At 36.0% G+C, this 22302-nt stretch overlaps 1 protein-coding gene across 29 annotated transcripts in view; it reads right to left on the minus strand.

Annotated features, from left to right (window-relative positions):
- The window catches only part of LOC125652286 (serine/threonine-protein phosphatase 4 regulatory subunit 4-like), a 45806-nt gene extending 24208 nt beyond the window's left edge, over positions 1-21598 (minus strand). For 21 of the 29 annotated variants that reach the window (XM_048881362.2, XM_048881359.2, XM_048881361.2 and 18 more), the window contains exons 1-5: positions 21338-21598; positions 21159-21232; positions 8586-8694; positions 551-698; positions 277-350 (exon numbers count right to left, since the gene is read on the minus strand). In XM_048881362.2, coding sequence (XP_048737319.1) covers positions 277-350; positions 551-698; positions 8586-8694; positions 21159-21232; positions 21338-21421 — 489 coding nt within the window. In that variant the 5' untranslated portion in view covers positions 21422-21598. Of the gene's footprint in view, positions 1-276; positions 351-550; positions 699-8585; positions 8695-15687; positions 16152-21158; positions 21233-21337 lie in introns of those variants that run through there. The other 8 variants (XM_056165434.1, XM_056165433.1, XM_056165432.1 and 5 more) reach the window with 4 other exon arrangements.
- Positions 21599-22302: the final 704 nt, after the last annotated feature.

The raw sequence follows: 22302 nt of genomic DNA on the forward strand, positions 1-22302 counted from the left end.
GTGTAGCTCTCGTGGACTCCGCGTGGGGAACCAGTCAGAGTGACTGTGGGGTGTAGCTCTCGTGGACTCCGCGTGGGGAACCAGTCAGAGTGACTGTGAGGTGTAGCTTTCGTGGACTCCGTGTGGGGAGCCAGTCAGAGTGACTGAGGTGTAGCTCTCGTGGACTCCGCGTAAAGAGCCAGTTTCCAGAGTTGTGACATTTATATGGTTTAATACAGAGTGACTGTGGGGTGTAGCTCTCATGGACTCCGCATGGGGAGCCAGTGTCTAACTGACCTCTTTCTTAATGACTTCTTTTGGCAGGAGGTCTATGACATCTAGCAGTGTATCCAACCAAGCAGACGCTACATCTACAACACAATCATCAATATTAAAATTCAGAATTTTCAGGAAACATCTGTTGTCATTCAAATCTCTAAATCCACATTCACCCATCAAATTATTCCACATACCAAAAATAACTATTACAATGTTCAATGTTGGTCTAAATAAAAAAAAAATTTCCCACTGTTAGCAATTTTGGTTTGTAAACACTATTATGCTACATTACCTGGGTCTTTGCTGTCAACACTGTTGAGAATTGTCTGTAGGAATGTCTGTGAGTAATTCTGGATAGGAACAAGGTTCTTCTGTAGGATCTGTAGAAAGGCTGAGGAGGCCGCCAGCTGCATCTCTGTCTGAGCCACGTGGAGCACCTCCTGTAATATATATTACAGCACATAATCAGGGCTCAATAAAATTATGAGCCAGTCAAAGGGCTGGCCACACTCAAACGTTGTCGGCCCTGTTCAAAATCTGCTAGTCCTACTTTCCAGTTTTGTAAATCTTTATACTTTACATGCATGAATTTACTAATAAAGCTTATTTGTTGTACACTGGCTGTTAAAATTAGTCCAACCACAGGGTTGTCCTATGACATTTTGTCCCTGCCCACCTCAGGTAGTTGGGTAGGCTGTAATTTCCAAACATTCCATTGGGGTGCTTATGAATTACACAATGTCATGGAACACCTCCTGTAATGTATTTACATTGACACATGGAACACCTGTAATGTATTTACAATGACACATGGAACACCTGTAATGTATTTACAATGACACGTGGAACATTTCCTTTAATATATTTACAATGACACATGGAACACTTCCTGTAATGTATTTACAATGACACATGGAACATTTCCTGTAATGTATTTACAATGACATATGGAACACTTCCTGTAATGTATTTACAATGACACATGGAACATTTCCTGTAATGTATTTACAATGACACATGGAACATTTCCTGTAACGTATTTACAATGACACATGGAACACTTCCTGTAATGTATTTACAATGACACATGGAACATTTCCTGTAATGTATTTACAATGACACAATAAACATTTCCTGTAATCTATTTACAACAAGATGTACTGTGAGCAATGCTCACTAAGAATACCCCCTGCTTACCCCAATCTCCCAAAGGGTGTTGTTAATAGGTATAAATTACCTCTTTCCTGAGTGTAAAAATATGGTATGCATTTGTAAAAGAAAATGGAAGATATAGTCCAAACACAAATCCATGGCATAAACCTATAATTTTGACCTTGAGATCAAAGGTCAAGGTCATAAAGAGGTCATGAATGTACATGACACATCGTCTCATGGTGATACACTCATGTGTCAAATATGGTATGCCTATGTCAAAGAACAAAGAAGTTATGGCCTGGACACGAATCCATTGTAAAAAAAAAACCTTTAATTTTGACCTTGAGGTCAAGGATCAAGGTCACATAGAGGTCATGAAGGTACTTGACACATCGTCTCATGGTGATACACTCATGTGTCAAATATGGTATGCCTATGTCAAAGAACAAAGAAGTTATGGCCTGGACACGAATCCATTGTAAAAAAAAAAAACCTTTAATTTTGACCTTGAGGTCAAGGATCAAGGTCATATAGAGGTCATGAAGGTACTTGACACATCGTCTCATGGTGATACACTCATGTGTCAAATATGGTATGCCTATGTCAAAGAACAAAGAAGTTATGGCACGGACACGAATCCATTATAAAACCTTTAATTTTGACCTTGAGGTCAAGGTCATATGGAGGTCATGAAGGTACATGACACATCGTCTCATGGTGATACATTCATGTGTCAAATATGGTATGCCTATGTCAAAGAACAAAGAAGTTATGGCACGGACACGAATCCATTATAAAACCTTTAATTTTGACCTTGAGGTCAATGTCATATGGAGGTCATGAAGGTACATGACACATCGTCTCATGGTGATACACTCATGTGTCAAATATGGTATGCCTATGTCAAAGAACAAAGAAGTTATGGCCCGGACACGAATCCATTGTAAAAAAACTTTTAATTTTGACCTTGAGGTCAAGGGTCAAGGTCATATAGAGGTCATGAAGGTACTTGACACATCGTCTCATGGTGATCTACCTGTGTGCCAAATATGGTATGCCTAAGTCAAAGAACAAAGAAGTTATGGCCCGGACACGAATCTGCACAGACAGACAGACGGACGGACGGACAGACAGAGTGATTCCTATATACCCCCCAGAACTTCGTTCGGGGGGTATAATGACACATGGAACATTTCCTGTAATGTATTTACAATGACACATGGAACACCTCCTGTAATGTACACTTTATCTTCTTCCACATACCTCATGTAATGTATTTATAGCAACACATAGTGCACCTACAGTTATGTATTTACAGTTCCAAATTGACAATCAGACTGTAAGGATTTGGACCATTATAACAGCTAAGTGTAACACTTCCTGGATTGAGGTTTGGAATCAAAAGCACCTTACTTTACACCATGCCCTCTTTGGCACCATAGTGCATGAAATATTCTGGACACTTTCACAAGATACATGAGGCACTACCATTTTATTGGGACTAATTACTTATAATGCCACTAACTTGAAAACTATCAAAGTCACGCAGGGCCCTGCATGTAGGTTAATACTGTGTTATGATCTTTGACCAAGAGTAGTTGCTGGCAGCATTAAAGAAAAGATTCAAAATGTGCAGCTGTTAACATCAAGTGGCCTCAGAAAAAAGGTGACCATTATGAGAGAGCACAGTTTACAAGTGAAGTAGAGGCAGTGTATAGGTTGTATACTGTTAGTAGAGGCAGTGTATAGGTTGTATACTGTTAGTAGAGGAGTGTATAGATTGTATACTTTTAGTAGAGGCAGTGTATATGTTGTATACTGTTAGTAGAGGCAGTGTATAGGTTGTATACTGTTAGTAGAGGAGTGTATAGGTTGTATGCTGTTAGTAGAGGCAGTGTATAGGTTGTATACTGTTAGTAGAGGCAGTGTATAGGTTGTATACTGTTAGTAGAGGAGTGTATAGGTTGTATGCTGTTAGTAGAGGAGTGTATAGGTTGTATACTGTTAGTAGAGGAGTGTATAGGTTGTATACTGTTAGTAGAGGAGTGTATAGGTTGTATACTGTTAGTAGAGGAGTGTATAGGTTGTATGCTGTTAGTAGAGGCAGTGTATAGGTTGTATACTGTTAGTAGAGGCAGTGTATAGGTTGTATACTGTTAGTAGAGGCAGTGTATAGGTTGTATACTGTTAGTAGAGGAGTGTATAGGTTGTATGCTGTTAGTAGAGGCAGTGTATAGGTTGTATAATGTTAGTAGAGGCAGTGTATAGGTTGTACACTGTTAGTAGAGGCAGTGTATAGGTTGTATACTGTTAGTAGAGGAGTGTATAGGTTGTATACTGTTAGTAGAGGCAGTGTATAGGTTGTATAATGTTAGTAGAGGAGTGTATAGGTTGTATACTGTTAGTAGAGGCAGTGTATAGGTTGTATACTGTTAGTAGAGGCAGTGTATAGGTTGTATAATGTTAGTAGAGGAGTGTATAGGTTGTATGCTGTTAGTAGAGGCAGTGTATAGGTTGTATACTGTTAGTAGAGGAGTGTATAGGTTGTATACTGTTAGTAGAGGCAGTGTATAGGTTGTATAACAGTATACGACCTATACACTGCCTCTACTAACAGTCTCTCAATTTAACATTTCTAAACAAATTATACATGTTGAGGTCAATAAATCATACATTTTTAAGTTAATAAATCCTAATATATTTCTAAGTTAACAAATCCTCTATTTCTGAATGATATGATTTTTAATGATAACAACTTTTCAATAGTAGAAATTGCAGTCTATCCATTCCATGATCACTTTATCTTTATTATCTTTATTTGGTGACAAGAACAAGATTATGCAGCCCTAAATAAAACCTTGGCTTTAACCCAGCAGTCATTACTCAATAAGGATGTTTATCTTCACATTTAAAATGTAATAAAACAGTTTCTCAACAGTTTGTTGTCATGTGAATTTATGCGAAGTAATATCTCTTTACACAACATTGCGACCCACCCCAATATCTCTTATCATATCCACCACAAAAATCTGAACATGGCCCCAGATCATGCTAGGCTCGATATATAGAGCTTAAATCAACAGTCCCAACAGGTAAAGTGATGTATGATGCACATTTATCAGGGACGAGTCAGGGGCAGAACACTATCAGTAGACAGCCCAAATTTCAAAGATCTGCACACACAAAAAAAAAAACAACGTTTCTCAGGTGCACCTTTCATAAAGTGCATTAAGATACAATCTGTACATGAGTCAGTTTCAGGTTCTAATACCTCTGAAACATAAAGACAGGGAATTTGTTAGGGATATCAGGGAACAGGGAGACTGTGTACATCATTACTGCACTTTATAATGGTTGGTGGTTAAATGAAGCACCCATACACTGGGTCAAAGTGAAGTGCACTACTTTATTCACAAGTAAGGTCTCTATAGTAAACATGAGAGCAAAAATATTTTGCGAGTATTTTGCAGGGGTTTACACAATGGTTTCTCAAGTTCAAGAATGTTTAAATAATAGTTCTCCAAATTGGAAAGAACGTTAAGAGAGATGGTTCAGTTGTTGCCAGAGAAAATAAATCAATGGTATGTTGTAAAGATGTTCAAACAACATAAGATTCCTTTAGGCTGAGCAGACATTTGGCTCATAATTTTTTTAATTAAACTAACGCAGTTCGAGTCAGCTCATATTTTGTGAATATAAAATGATAAATCCTAGTATGACAGATTTGTTTACAAACATGTACATCATTAACTAAATGTGTTAGTGCACTCAGCAATCAACTAATTGTTACATATTATAATGGACACCACAGTCACCAGATGGGAAGAAAATGCAAGTTACACTGAACATAAACACCTGTGCCATCAACTACTGGGCCAGCTAGGTCATGCTCCCCCAGATCATTTTAACCTGTAGCCCCCAGGACCCTATAATAACTGACACTTATCATCAAAAGAAACTTGAATATGATTTAAAGGTTTAGAAAACTGAACACATTACATGTCTTTAATAAATCACTTCTATCTGGTTCTTGAGAGAAGATTTTCAAAGTCTTGCTTTTCCTATTTCCTTGCTATCTCTCCTTGAGAGGGCTTTGTCTTAATTCCTTTGAGCAAACTTTCATTAAACCCATTATGCCAGGCTACCTTTTCAGAAGCTTTGGTTCAATTTGACCACATTGTTCTGGAGAAAATTGAAAATGTGAAAGTTGATGGTGGATATGCAGACAGACATTATTAATCAGGAAAACTCGCTAAAACTTGTGTATCAGCTAGATGAGCTAAAAAACAATTTACACAAAATGTTGATGTTCATGTAATTGATTATGACACAAGCCATTGTAACTTTTTCCTAAGTGTACATAGCAATGAATAAATGCTTCCTCCTAGCAAAGGAACCAGTTCTGTATTTAAAGATCCCAAGAAAAATTTTCTAGGGTACATCTATTTTAATTAAAATTCATACACTGTCTTGGGAATTTATATGGCTTAAGACAGGTTCTAGCTCAGACCAGGGTGCCACAGTCATTTCTGACAAAAAAGATTATATGCATTGTTTGATTTTAAAAAATGAACCATGAGGGTGGTTTCCTCCACGTTTAGAATTGAACTGAGAAATGATAAAGTATATCATTACAAAACAAAAGAGGTTTGGAAATACATGTCTTTCAAGAGGACCTAACTTGAGAAATATTTTTTCAATTCTAAATGTTGGTGTGTGAATTTGGTGTGGAGACACTGGCATTATCCAGACTGGATTTGTTTGCCATAAAACAGTGCAAGTTTCCAAAGATTAATGGTGGATCAGAAATTCATAACTTGGCATTCATCCTAGGAACGGTGTTTGTCGATCAATACTGGCCCAGGGACACTAGGGTCTGGTGTATATTTCATAATATAAAAGACAAATGTTGACTCTAAGTCAACATAAGTCAGCCACTTATATCTGTACATAATTCCCTTTTATAGCCTGTCTTGAGTTGATTCCACATTTGCCTCTCACACCATCACAATAAAGATAACTTCTCATGACACCTGCTCAAGAGAAGATTTAAACTGAATGGAAGAAATATTACAGCATGCCTTGTGACAATGGAGGACATTTTTTCCCCCTACACACTTCTCATTTCATTTTGAAGTGCTCTTTCACACGTTTAACCCTGATACGAGTAATTAATCATGTGTCTGTGTACGACAATATTATATACACATCATTGAAACTCAACTGTTGATTGAATTGATTTGTGGGATTAAAACATTTAAAGTATACTCTAACTCCTCTCCAGCCCACTTCAACACACTTTGCACTACATGGACACATTTCAAACAAATCTCACTAGATTAAGTCTAAGGGTCAATGTCATGAAAATTTTAAAATTCTCATTGTGACTGAAACTTTAAAATGATCAGTTTAAGGCCACATGGAATTAATATTCAAATTTCAATTCCCATCTGCCCCTCTTAAAATGTTCCACCCAGTTGTTTTTTATTTAAAATTTTAAAAAGGTTGAGAAAAAATATCAAAACATAGGGCTCCGTTAAACGAAAAACTTACAACATTTCAATGGCTGCCTGAGTGTGACATTCTAGTGTCATGTTTGTGATTATGAGGATATGCAAAGATGTGATAGTTGGGAAGGACTGGTGAGGTGTGATAGTTGGGAAGGACTGGTGAGGTGTGAAGGACTGGTGAGGTGTGATAGTTGTGAAGGACTGGTGAGGTGGGAAGGACTGGTGGGGTGTGATAGTTGTGAAGGACTGGTGGGGTGTGATAGTTGGGAAGGACTGGTGAGGTGTAATAGTTGTGAAGGACTGGTGGAGTGTGATAGTTGTGAAGGACTGGTGAGGTGTGAAGGACTGGTGAGGTGTGATAGTTGTGAAGGACTGGTGAGGTGTGATAGTTGTGAAGGACTGGTGGGGTGGGGTGTGATAGTTGGGAAGGACTGGTGAGGTGTGATAGTTGTGAAGGACTGGTGAGTTGTGATAGTTGTGAAGGACTGGTGAGGTGTGATAGTTGTGAAGGACTGGTGGGGTGGGGTGTGATAGTTGGGAAGGACTGGTGAGGTGTGAAGGACTGGTGAGTTGTGATAGTTGTGAAGGACTGGTGAGGTGTGATAGTTGTGAAGGACTGGTGAGATGCGATATGCAGTGAATCCCAGTAAACCCTTTCTGATATTTTCCACAATCACATGCAAAGATTATGTAATCAAAAGCCTGAAAATACCTAAAATCGGTCAAGTGATTGCATATAATGACCCAGCTAAAACTGATTTAATGGAGATGTCATTGAATGTGAAAGTATGCGACAATATGTCTTGTGTTGGGAATTTGATCATCGTAGACTAAAAGATGATGGTGAATTGAATTGCAAGATGTCTAGCAAATCAAATGAAGTAAAAATAAAACACAACATTTACAAATTTTTGTAATGATTATGTAAAATCAAATTGGTTTACATGCATTTTGCAGAAATTGTTGAAATTAAAACTTCAGAGATTAAAAAAATGGATTATGTGCTTATTATCATTAACAATGTAAAAAATATAGAGAGCAATTGGTGTAAAAAGAATGTGAAAAGATAATTTTAAGAATAAAAAATAAAATGCACCCATCTGCTCCATTTTAATCCAAATTGGGATGAAAATCTAAAAAAAAAATTTTTTATGTGGACTAAAGATATATTGGTAAAGCTAACAATATTTGGGCAATAGTTCGTACAAGAGGATGAGGAATTGGATTTGTATTATTACAGGTGTAACGTATTGAATCTAGTTTTACCTCAATCAATGAAATGCACACTACAGTAAACCTTGAATCTAATTTTACCACAATCAATCAAATGCACACTATAGTAAAACCATCTGTTTGTACACCTGAATGCTGAATTGATTTGAAGCGTTAATATGTGTAAACTGATGACTGACTCTGTGGGTAACCGCTCAATAGAGCCCAGGATAGACCCTACAAAACCATTCCATTAGCTATACTCATCATGGAACAAATGAGAAATTAATCCCTGATCACACCACATTACAAATCATAATTCCACTGCAAATTTACTTTAAGAGTCATAAAAAAAAAATCTTCGCTCACAATAGGAAAGCAGACAAATTGATTGTAAAATCTACTAAGTTGATAATCTGACCACTTAGGAGACTGGGCGTGAATGCTTACCCTGACTTTGGGAACAACTCGTCGCATGCACTCGTCATGACTCTCTGTGTCCCGCAGCAAGTCGGGCAAGTTGTGGATTACACTGATTCTCTGTACCTCTTGTCCAGAACTGCAATATAACGAACAATATAACGAACAAAATCAAACATTTGTCCAGAACTGCAATATAACGAACAAAATCAAACATTTGTCCAGAACTGCAATATAACGAACAAAATCAAACAATTGTCCAGAACTGCAATATAACGAACAAAATCAAACATTTGTCCAGAACTGCAATATAACGAACAAAATCAAACATTTGTCCAGAACTGCAATATAACGAACAAAATCAAACATTTGTCCAGAACTGCAATATAACAAACAAAATCGAACATTTGTCCAGAACTGCAATATAACAAACAAAATCAAACAATTGTCCAGAACTGCAATATAACAAATAAAACAAGATGTACTGTGAGCAACGCTCACTAAGAATACCCCCGCTTACCCCAATCTCCCAAAGGGTGTTGTTAATAGGTATAAATTACCTCTTTCCTGAGTGTAAAAATATGGTATGCATTTGTAGAAGAAAATGGAAGATATAGTCCGAACACAAATCCATGGCATAAACCTATAATTTTGACCTTGAGATCAAAGGTCAAGGTCATAAAGAGGTCAAGAATGTACATGACACATAGTTTCATGGTGATACACCCATGTCTTATGGTATGACTATGTCAAAACCCTATAATCAATTTTGACCTTGAGGTCAAAGTTCAAGGTCATATAGAGGTCATGAAGGTACTTGACACATTGTCTCATGGTGATACACTCATGTGTCAAATATGGTATGCCTATGTCAAAGAACAAAGAAGTTATGGCCCAGACACGAATCCATTGTAAAAAAAACTTTAATTTTGACCTTGAGGTCAAGGTCATATAGAGGTCATGAAGGTACCTGACACATAGTCTCATGGTGATCTACCTGTGTGCCAAATATGGTATGCCTAAGTCAAAGAACAAAGAAGTTATGGCCTGGACATGAATCTGCACAGACAGACAGACGGACGGACAGAGTGATTCCTATAAACCCCTCAGAACTTCGTTCGGGGGGTATAATTAAACATTTGTCCAGAACTGCAATATAACAAATAAAATTCAACATTTGTACAGAACTGCAATATAACAAACAAAATCAAACATTTGTCCAGAACTGCAATATTACGAACAAAATCAAACATTTGTCCAGAACTGCAATATAACAAACAAAATCAAACAATTGTCCAGAACTGCAATATAACGAATAAAATTAAACATTTGTCCAGAACTGCAATATAACAAATAAAATCAAACAATTGTCCAGAACTGCAATATAACGAATAAAATTAAACATTTGTCCAGAACTGCATCATAACTTGTGAAATAAAAGATTTAATACTAATTCTCAAACTCTATACCTGGATCTTGTCCAAAAGTGCAACATTATGAAAAAACATATATGAAATTCACCGTGGACAAAAGCTGCTGAATTTAGAGTATGAATGGCCTTGCTATATCCATAAGAATAAATTTCAAGGGCTTATTACAACAATTGGTCCATGTAGACATTACCAGGGTATATTCTATCTCAGCAGTTATGCATAGCAAAACATCCATGATTTCTGGACACAAGTAAAAATTTCATGCACCATACATACAAAGCCTTAAATTACATGTACATATATCTACCATCCCTGCATAATATATTGTCTTGACCAAAGAAAAATGACCCTGCAGGGTCTGATCATGACACACCATCTAGCCACAAGCAACCTTTGTGCAGAGTATGCGAGCTTCTAATGCCTCGATCTCTATTACAAAGTTATGATCCAAACAAAATAATGGGACAGATGGACACGACGATTCCTTAGAATTATATCTATACTCCTACCCACAAACGGCCACAAAAATAATGTGACAGACTGACAGATGGACAAGATGCTATACATATCTAAACCCCTACTCCTGCATTACTTTATAGTGGGTATAAACCCCTACTCCTGCATTACTTTATAGTGGGTATAAACCCCTACTCCTGCATTACTTTATAGTGGGTATAAACCCCTACTCCTGCATTACTTTATAGTGGGTATAATCCCCTACTCCTGCATTACTTTATAGTGGGTATAAACCCCTACTCCTGCATTACTTTATAGTGGGTATAAACCCCTACTCCTGCATTACTTTATAGTGGGTATAAACCCCTACTCCTGCATTACTTTATAGTGGGTATCATCATGAAGATTTATCATGTTAAGTTTCAAAGCTAGAGTTCAAACTGTACTAAAAGATACTGACAAGGAAAAGTGAAATGTTGATGCCTGGATAATAATATGATAAAACTGGGTAAGATTACACACAGTACGTATAATATAGGTCAGTTCTATCCCTCTAGCTCATATGCTCTAATAAAGATTCTGAAATAATTTACACTTATGATATCATAATGCATCTCAAACACTGATGTTCCCGTATGCAAGCAAAGTAATTAAGGTACCCAAAGAAAGGTCTTGTCAAGGAATACACAAAATATGAAAGCCTCATCACTAACAATTCAAAAGTTATGGCCTAAGGTAAAGTTCTTTTTAAAAAGTAGATCAAACTCCAAGGTCATGAGGTCAAAAATTTTAGTACCAAAAGAAAGATCTTGTCACAGGGAATAGACATGTGAAATATAAAAGCCCTAGTACTAACTGTTCAAAGCTATGGCCAGTGTTAAAGTTTTTCAATAGCATGGGTCAAACTCCAAGGTCAAGATCATATGTGCTCAAACATTTTGCTATCTAAAGACAGGCTTTGTCACATGAAATACACATATGAAATATGAAAGCCCTATCACCATCCATTCAAAAGATATGGCCATGGTTAAAGTTTTGCAAACAAACAGAAAAACGGACAGACCAAAAACTATATGCCCTCGAATCTCCAATTATGGGGGCATAAAAATTCATTTCAAATGACGAATCCGCCTTTTACATGTATTTCCTTTCCACCAATAAATGAACTTGTCAAATATGATTTGGACTAAAATGTTCGACTTAATTGCCAACAAGTGTAAATATTAGGACAAGCATTGAAAAAAGTTATTTTGGCACACACTGTTTCAGGAAGTGCTTGGTCTTAACTAACAGTATTGTACAGCTTAGATGCAGAATGTAGCTCTACAGAAATATTTTTTAGGATTCCAATTTTCTCCCCATGAAGCTACAATCCTGGAGTTTTACACAGCTTCAAGTCTTTATTTTTACTACTGACAGTTAAAGAGGCATGGAGAAAGACCCCTCCCTTGCTTTCGTCATTTCCTCAAAAGTCCCACCTGCAAAACATGTTTTTTACCTCAATAATCATTAGTTATTGACATTGTAAAAGAATTTAAATACCTTGGCATAAAATTATCACGGCCGGGATATTTTTGTAAAGCAAAAAAGCCCTGTATGAAGAAATGTGGAAAATTTGACAATTTGATTTGCCGACAGAATGTCAGCTTGATTTGTTTAATAAGGTTGTAACATCTATACTTCTATTCTATATTTTTATAAGGATGTGAGATTTGGGGTTTTGAAATCATTACAAAACATTAGTGTTGAAAAATCGGTAAAATTTGTAATCGATCATAATTGGAAGAACTGTTTCGATCAATGATTGATATAATCGGTATTTACATGTAGTTTGTAGTTAATAATGTTTATTATTTTTGGAGTTATTTCTATTTATTTTCATGGATCTGTGCAGTATACACACTAGCTGGTGTCACTGAATTCCCAATTTTCAATGTGGAGTCCACTCTGACTCTCCCCCACACGTCTCGATATAAAAGCGGGAGTAACAGTCAGATTTAATAGATATTAATTAGTGTACAGGCGACAACCGATTATGAAAAATAGAATCGAAAATCGAAGAGCCAAAACAATCGACAATCAATTGTCGGCAACAATCGTTTCATCACTACAAAACATACATTATGGAATGTATTAACTTAAAAATTATTGAAATAAATTTTTACTCTTATATGGCCATTATATGCACCCCATGTACTATTTGTGGTTAAGTGAAATAAATTTAATCAAATTGCTTCTCTTCTATGCAAGAAAAAAGCTTTAATAAGCATTTCAGTTGACCTGTAAAAATATCAAAGGTTGGGGTTTTTTTATTATCAAGAAACTGGCATTATATACATGATTAATCTGTTTTACATCTTCATCCATATGTTATGATGGATTCACTATTAATAATGTGAGATATATACACTGTATATGCATGTTTTATCTTGATTCCTTTTGATCAATGAACAATGCTTAATGTAGAAGATCTTGTAAAAGATCTGGAAAATAATACAAGCAGCAGCCACATCAAGATAAACCCCCTTTATCATAAAGACAGGCATCTTCTGCATGGATGCCCAGCTTAATGAAATAATCTCCAACCCAACTGTTTTTTGCAGTATGGAAGCTGTGGCTCAAATTCATTAATCCATCATAATAAAGATCTTATCCTTGTTTTATCTGGTTGTACACACATAGCTTATGAGGTGTTCCATGCAGGCATCTGGCAAGAGAACACTTTTTTTTTTTACAAATATAACCCCTTTTTATTGGATAATTACTCTCACCACAGTAGAGCCATACTAGCAACCACAGTTATTAAATCGGGGCCTACAGGAACCAACAAGAAGGCTATCTCTTGCATCAATTTCCCTCTAGATTATGTAATGGTTCAGGAGGGAAAATTGAATTTAGCATGTGAATCTGAATAATCTAGTGGGGCAAAAGCTGTCTATCAAAACAGATTCTCCTTCTGGAGGCACAATGCAGAGATAATATAAACCAGTCAATTTCGTCTCCTGTAATGTTTTCTCTTGCACTTGACCTTTCCATTATAATATTTTTTGAGTTGAGAGTGTTTTCTTTGATGTCACTCATTCAGAAATCTGTCATCTGCAGGGCATGTTCTAAACAATCTTAGTACTCAGAAAAATGATTGAAGACAATCATATTCATCACCCGAAACAGAAACAAATTCCTTTTCCCATCATCTCTCAGTAACAATACAAAGAGTTCCCATAAAATCAAACAGCAGCCTGATCAAACAATGGCTGACGATGCCTGCCTGTCTATCTCCAGAAGACATGAATGTGTATACAAGATGGGCAGACAGGGAAAGAATGACCAACAACTACCAACATCTGGAGGGATCGGCAAGTCTTGTTTTTGAGGGTGTCATATGGAACACATCATAATCATTTTAGACAGCACATAATGAAGCCCCACACCAGGCTCTAATTCGGGGTCAAATCATCAGAAGCAAAGTCAATCTGGACTCCAGCAGTCAGACTCTGCACCCTAGGTCTGGGTGATTCACAAACACCACATCCTCTATTATCCAATTTGGCCCATTATTGAATTACTATAAAAGTCTATGATTCCTAAGTAAACCATACAGTGAGAGAAAGTTAGCAATCAACTCCATTATCAGGAAGGTGAAAAGTGTCAACAGTATTCAAATTTCTTCTCTCAATTTCATACTCAATAGTCTAAAAGAATTAGCTGAAAGTTATCTGATGGTTGCTACAATTTCAATAATCGTGTTCAGTATTCTATTGTCAGCGGCTGGTGTCTTCCATTATGCTGTACTCATTACAAATACTGTGTCAACTAGGCCCATTATTAATGGATAACTTTTTTTTTTACATCAAGACATTGATCACTTACTACAGCAAAAAGTCAGCTTGAACGCAACTAAAAATATAACCATGCATTGAATAAAGCCATAGGCAAATCAATAAATGACCAACAAATGCAAATATTGACTTTTGGGGGGGGTTGAGGATTTTGCAAAAGTATTAGTCAACGCTGCCTCAGCATAATGATGATATGGTCAGGTGTGATAGAACAGCTGATTGTTTTATATTAACCCCCATAGAGCTCTACCATCCCCCAATTAAACAGATAAAGGAGGTCAATATATCTCAGTCTCATTGGCAGCATGTATCATCAGCAGCAGCCTCATTTTGAATCATCACTCTTGCATCACCAGTAAACACCAGGTTATACATCAAGCCTAACCAGCGGTGTACATCAATTCAGGTTTTTAACACTCATTCTTCATTGTGAAATCAACTTAAAGGTAGATTTCTGAGAGAATGGAAAAAAGATAAAACAGATGTTACTTCCATGGGAATGTTATCAGCTGGGAACTTACCAAGGATGCGAGGCTGTGATTAATATTAAAAAAAAAAATCAAAACCCAAGGATATAAACTTTCAAAGATAACAATCACAGCTGAGCACTTCTTCGCATCTCACTGTCTTCAAACTCTCTGACTGTACACATGTCCAGTAGGACCAGTACTCTGTATCTAATACATTACCAATAGTGAAATTGACATCATCTAAGTATAAACCAGAATAATATGTAGAAGACTAATTTCTTCAACCATAGATAATCACAGAAAATTGGACCCTTTATCATAACAGAGGAAAGTGTGGGCCAATATATTATCTAACAATACGTTATTTTAGCTCTCACACAAGAATTCTTTTCACCATTGATATTCTAATTCAATTTAAATTGACTATGATTTGATCCTCAAAGACAGAAATTAAAGGTATTTTCTGTCTATTGAACTGAATAAGAGTTTCTGTGTCAAGGCATAAAGCATTCACAGTGTGTTCATAACCTCAGGTTTTGAAAGATGAAGGGCGTGTACTTTCTACTCTATAACCATGATATGACTGATCAGAAAAAGGACGATACCTATGACTAAATTCATGGGGAAAAATATACACTAACAATTCTCTGAAATATTTCCTTGTTGTTGAGTTGAAACATTGCACTTTTCTAGAAATTTCCTGTTTTTGCCGTTCATAGTGTGTACATATGTAAGCACTTGACATTTTAGTCATAAATGAGAGCAGTTTGTAAAATCTATGTACTAAAGCATTTACACAACATTGTTTAACAAAATATTACATAACACCAGCACACTTCTTTTAAAAACTCACTACAATAAATAATCTTTATAAGCTAATAGCTGCACATGCATGGGCAATATGCTAAATTTGTACATAAAATGAAGCAAGTACCTATCTCTCACGAAATTCATTTTCCATAATGTGGTGATATCCAAGTGTTGTAATACCCCCAAGTACCAAATGCCAACAAACCACACACTGTGATCACATACAAAAAACCTTAAAAGGCATGTTTCTTGGTGATGACATAACAGAGTAAGCAAATTAGTGTCTGGCTTAAACAATTTATGCTACACTCTCTATTCTTTCCGTCTAAAGCTCCGTCGAAACTTTGACATTGCGAGTCATTTACAATGTATATACTTCCTTGTGATCAGAAGGGGAGGATTCACAAAGTAAACATACCTTGTAGGGTTCTCCTCCGACGAGGAGCTCGGCACCTCATCCCAAAACAGATTCACATTTTCCCCTGTACTTGTGTTCTTATAACACACTTCAATATCTTCCATAACAGTGAGCTCACACAAAACATGTCCTCATCACAACGAGTAGTGAATACAATCCTCCATAACAACAAACACACTGATGATCGCTGCATCAGCCTCTGTTCAGATAAATATATGTGGGAAGTCACTGAGAGTTTTCTCTTCCGGCTCTAAAACATCCTCCTCCTAGCGTCAGCCATGAATGAGCTGTCACATCTTGGCTAGTTCATTGTGAGGTATTTCTCTCCAAAATGTTATAATTATAAAGACTTCATGCCAACAGCAAGGAATGACAATTCTACATAGCTCTGTGCTCTACACATGCAGGCTTATCGGCCATTATGTCATCTCCGCTATCAAAGGATTGATTTAAACTGTTCAGACAGAAGCTATTGATGAAGACGAGATCCCTTTAGTGTTTGTCCTTATTTTTATTCATGCCATGAGTTATTGAGCTATAGAGATTGTTTTCTGTGCTAATAAATTATGGTTTTGTAATTAAAGGCAATTATATTCGCTGAAGGGATGTCTTTTCATGGAAAAGTCAGGAAATCGTTTTTCCATACCATGGATATTTTATTACATGTACTGAATGAGAATATGCGATGATGCTCACAGTTTTCAAAACCTTAGGTAAATTTTTGTAGTATATTTCTTATTACAAAGCAGTAATTTAATGGCATAGTACAAATGTATTACAAATAGTTTATGGGGTACATTTCATGATTAATAGGAAAAGTATGTTACAATTTCTAGAGTAATTGTTACAACAATGCTTTCACTGCACACAGCCTTAGCTGGTATTTTGTCCATTTCAGTAAATGAAAAAGTCATTCATGAGTTTGTTACTTAGATGAGGTGATTAAGATGGATCAAAAAATCATAATCTCTAGTTATGAAGCCTTATCTACAAAATCTGGACCCTATTCTTTGTTAGTCAGAACACCCACATCTACATATCAAGAACAGTCTTGAATAAAACCGATTTACAAACATAAAACTGAATGGTAGTATCTGTGCTACTGTGAAGTTTATAGAGAGAAAACGCATCAATGATAGCTAGGTCATTTAGATTCCTAGAGATACACATAAAACAGTTTTGATATAATGTGAAGTATGGTTTTTGTAAAAAAAAAAATTAAAAAAATTAATGACCCAAAGACTAGATCACGACAGGTGTCATAAAAGTATTCTTCACATTTTGTGTGAATCATTGGTGCAGGCTTGTGAGCAGGATTTTGCAGAGGAGAGTGTCAGTACCTAGGATTTCCCAGTCAAGGGGTGCGAGTTTCTGGACTTTTTAGAGTTTTGGTACACAAATATATAAGGCCTGTGTTGGATACCTGGAAGTACATGTACCTCCATACTTCATAATAGATATGCTGACCTCAGCATTGGGCTGAAACGATTCACCGAAATATTGATATTGTTCAATATAAACGCTCAATTCAATATTCGATTCATTGCCTCGGTTTTCGGTTCGATACGTTTATTACAAATGGGTTCGGTAAAATACATCAGTCTTGGCCAGTACATATTATTTCTACCAGTATGAGGGCAATGTTCAAACTGTTGTTTGCCTTGAGGTTGACGAAAATAATAATAAACTATATCAGTTTAAACTACAGCGAACAGGCATCTCACTGTTTGGCAGTTTTGCTTTTAAAATTATGATTTTGAATCTTGATAATTAATTTTTTCTTCAATGTTATTATTGGTTTCTTCTGTAAATTGCATTGTATTGAAAGTATTGAATCATGACATAAGTATCGCAATATGTATCGAATCGTGAAGGGGGCGTATTGTTTCAGCCCTACCTCAGCAATCTTTTCACTGACCTAAAAACTACTGTAACATCATTTGTTTCTATGAAAACTTGGAAAGAAATAATTATTGAGGTGAAAATCATAAGTTGCAATTCGTGCTATTATTTCTAAAGCCATGACAAGTGGCCAAGCCTATCCAACAATAACAATTTTAGCTGTAATTTAACTGAATGCAAGTAGCTTTGATTTTCAAAGAATAAAAACGTCATTGTTAAATTAGACCTTTGCTAATTCCAAACAATTTCACAGTCATTTATCAAGCAAACTCTCTGACTGTAAAATAAATCCTTTGATACCCAAAGCAGAGCTAATTCGATTGTACTCAAGAGCTTGGAGCTCCATCAGTTAACACAGAATCAATAGAGGTTTTTCTGTGTTGATTTTTACAATTACCACCTTACGTGCAATCATCGATGATTCCTCTCATTAAACAGTGTCATTATTTTTAGATCTATGTAATATAGCTACAACAACAACAAAAAAACAAACACATTAGTGGTTATAGACTTACAGTACATGGTTCTGAGACTGGATGGTAAGAGACAATAGCTTGGGGGCCAGGGCGGTTATAGACTTACAGTACATGGTTCTGAGACTGGATGGTAAGAGGCAATAGTTGGGGGCCAGGGCGGTTATAGACTTACAGTACATGGTTCTGAGACTGAATGGTAAGAGACAATAGCTTGGGGGCCAGGGCGGTTATAGATTTACAGCACATGGTTCTGAGACTGGATGGTAAGAGACAATAGCTTGGGGGCCAGGGCGGTTATAGACTTACAGTACATGGTTCTGAGACTGGATGGTAAGAGACAATAGCTTGGGGGCCAGGGCGGTTATAGACTTACAGTACATGGTTCTGAGACTGGATGGTAAGAGACAATAGCTTGGGGGCCAGGGCGGTTATAGACTTACAGTACATGGTTCTGAGACTGAATGGTAAGAGGCAATAGTTGGGGGCCAGGGCGGTTATAAATTTACAGTACATGGTTCTGAAACTCTGGGTGGAAAAAGGCAATAGCTGGGGGGCCAGGGCATTTTTAATATAAAAATTTGTTCATTTAAATCTACAACTGGTGAAAAATGTGTGTTTTCCAGTCATTCATAATTTTTTTTTCAATCTGGGGGTGCACATCTTGCCAGAGTGGAAGCCAGAGGTTGGGAAACAGGATAAGTATTCCTAATCTGTCTTGTCAGACATGATCAGATTACATGGTAAATATAACGGTGACTTATGACATGTGTCTGTAATATCAGACGCTGAAGACCAGCCAGAAATTGTGTTTTTCCATACACACAATGGAGTCACATACTTCACAGGGTCCGGATCAATAAATACTACCTTAATTATTCAATCACCCTATACACTAGTGGCATTTAAATCTTTACTCTACATCTTTTGTCAGTACTCTTATTGGGCATATACATGTTTGTTTACACCAAAATGGATTTTTGTCCCTTCTACGGACTAATTATAAGTCATCTATTTGTGTAACAACAGAAACCTATCCCCTGAGATGAAAATTACGAACCGCAGAATAATATATCTCAAGCGACAGTACACAGATTACAAAAATCAAATTTACACCCAAACATTGGTTGTAATATTCTGAGGTGCACAAGATTGCAAGCAATGCACTTTAATTTTTTTCTTCTTTTATGTGGTTTTTATGATTGATAGATGTAGAAACTTCAAACACTGCCTGGTAAAGCCTATCTATGTCAAGTGCAAAACACAGAACAAGGCAAAACTGAATTCTCTGTACAAGCCTACTTACCATCAGAGTATATATGAATAAAAGATGAAGTTCTCATTTATCGGATTATATATGTGGTTTCACAACCAAATGACAACCTGAATTTTATTTAAGACAAAATGAAATGGATAATCAATTCATACTGAAGCTCAAGCACTCTCTAGAACTTCAACTGGGTCAATGTTTAAATATAATTAAATAATGGTAAACAGATTATATGTTGAAAATTAAAAGCTTCAATATAGCTGATAAATTCACAAGGAAAATTGATTGCTGCAGTTCTATTCTGCTGCTTACCAAGAGTGTATAATTGTCAATATAATGCCAGTGCCAATTTTACACATATTTACAGCCTATTTAACGTTCAATCTAGCAATAGATTCTACAAAACATAGTTAAGGTGGAAAATGAAAAGCTTTACAGATCTGTTAAAGGTTGCAATGAATCTAATATATGCTTTGCTTTTGTACACAAGTGAACAGGTTCCAACCTGCCTCTCCATCTCTTCAGTCAGACAAACCTCACCATAAACAAAACTACTGGCCCTATGCCCCAATACCTACATAGTCACACTGCACAGTACTACGATAATGATTTATTAGTTTCTTCCAATACATGCAAATACATGTACACTGGGTTCATTGCATTATATGTATTGTACACGCTTTTCTCTTTCTATATATACAATCACTTTTATTCCTGGTGCCTTTGAGATAAAATGTCATGTTAAAATAAAGGGGTGTGTGTTGGGGTTGTTCATGGTTAAGGAGTTGTAATTTGTCATAGTTGCTCACTTTCACCTGTGGAGGATTTGATCACAATGAGTAAGACAATACAACACTATCACAACTAATGTCAATGTAAGACCCTCGTGTAAACTAGTGATTATATATCTAATTTATGGTATCTCTAAAACATGCACAAATCTGCAACAAAATTCACAGTATACTTTACTATTCATATGAAAAAAAAAATCTCTTTTAACTGTTTGTATAAATATACATTTATATATATAATGTACCAAGGAAAAACATCAGATATGTTTAAAATTACATAAAACCTGACCAGTCCAGTGATAATTTGAAATATACTTGGAGGGATACAACTTCATATAATTAAGCTGCACTTCCCTTTCTATGCCTGAACTTAATCCTGTCTAAACCTTTCATCTCAATATTACTGCAAATATTTGTTAAAACCTAATATAGAGTAATTTCATTTTAACATATCATGGTGCATATATTTCCTAAAATAAACAGAGGTTTATTCTTGAGGTTCATGTAACTCCAAGCAGACATATAACTAACAAACGAAATGATTTTAATCTGAGTAAGCAGATATTAAACACAATCTGTGATTACAACTACATTGTATTTTAAGGGCAACAACAAGTGATTAGCAAGGTAGATAATCACACCCTGGTATTTAAATTGTTTGAATTAACAACTGAATGTGACATGTCATTTAAGGCTTTGTAAAATAATAAAAACTATCACTTAATGTAGTTTTACACTTACCTCAATAAATACACTGATCTCTCGATATCACTCAGCTGCTCGTCAACTGTTAACTTTTCAAGTTCTTCTACCGACTGTAAAATCATGCAATTAAATGCATTTTTAATTTTTTAACTAGATGACTCACGATTTTGACAATTTTGTGCATTCATCATTAAATTATGTATCTAGTGTCATACCTTTAGACCTTTATTGGGTCTGTCCAGCTGTAAATCCTGCAAGTCCTCGGCAAGCGACGTAGACGTCGCATCAAGACTACCCATATTAATTACCAAAAAGATATTTATCCAAAATTATGGTCATAATTTACAATTATCCATTGATACATTTCTTACTGTGAACTCTGAATCTTTAACAACACTTCACCATACAGAAATAAACAAGCACGCGAAAGCTTCACTTGACAACACATTTAGCCTCCATGATGGAAATTCGTGCATAATCTCGTTTTATCTCGCGAGATATGGCAACGAATAATGGCGCGAAATTTTTATTTTAAAATTGGTGTGATTTAAAAGTATATCGGCTACATACATGTTCATTGAACGATTTAAAGTAGTGAATATAGCATTCCCACTGTACCTATTTTTATCTGAAACAAGGTAAAAAAAATAAGATTTAGTACGTATACTGCAACCCCCTTGCATATTTTAAAACTTGTGGGCAACTCATTGACGTTTACAACCGCCCAGGAAATAAATAACATAAATTCAAAGCCATGGTGAAAGAACAGCTGGCACAGGGTACATGGACTGGTTTTCAGCAAACAAAATGCAGGCGAACCCAAAAAATTCCAAGCAATCTCTCTCGGTAGAAAGACGCATGATAAAAATATAACTTTTAACTTAAATGGTACAACTCTTGCCTGCGAGGAAGAAGTGAAGCTGCTTGGCGTTACTATTGATTTTAGTCTAAATTCTAATTCCCATATTTCAAATATTTGTAAGAAAACCTCTGGTATGGCACTTTTGTAGCGAATAAATTAAATTGTTTTTAAAAAAAAATCGACAAAATTCAAGAACGAGCTCTACGATTTATATAATTTATGAAGACCATATTACTACTTATGATCAACTCTTAGATTAATCAAATCTTCCTTCACTGAAAACCAGGCGTATGAAATTAAGTCATGGCCCTTGAAGTA

This window comes from Ostrea edulis, chromosome 5 (assembly GCF_947568905.1).
Source record: "Ostrea edulis chromosome 5, xbOstEdul1.1, whole genome shotgun sequence".
NCBI classification, from domain to species: Eukaryota; Metazoa; Mollusca; class Bivalvia; order Ostreida; family Ostreidae; genus Ostrea; species Ostrea edulis.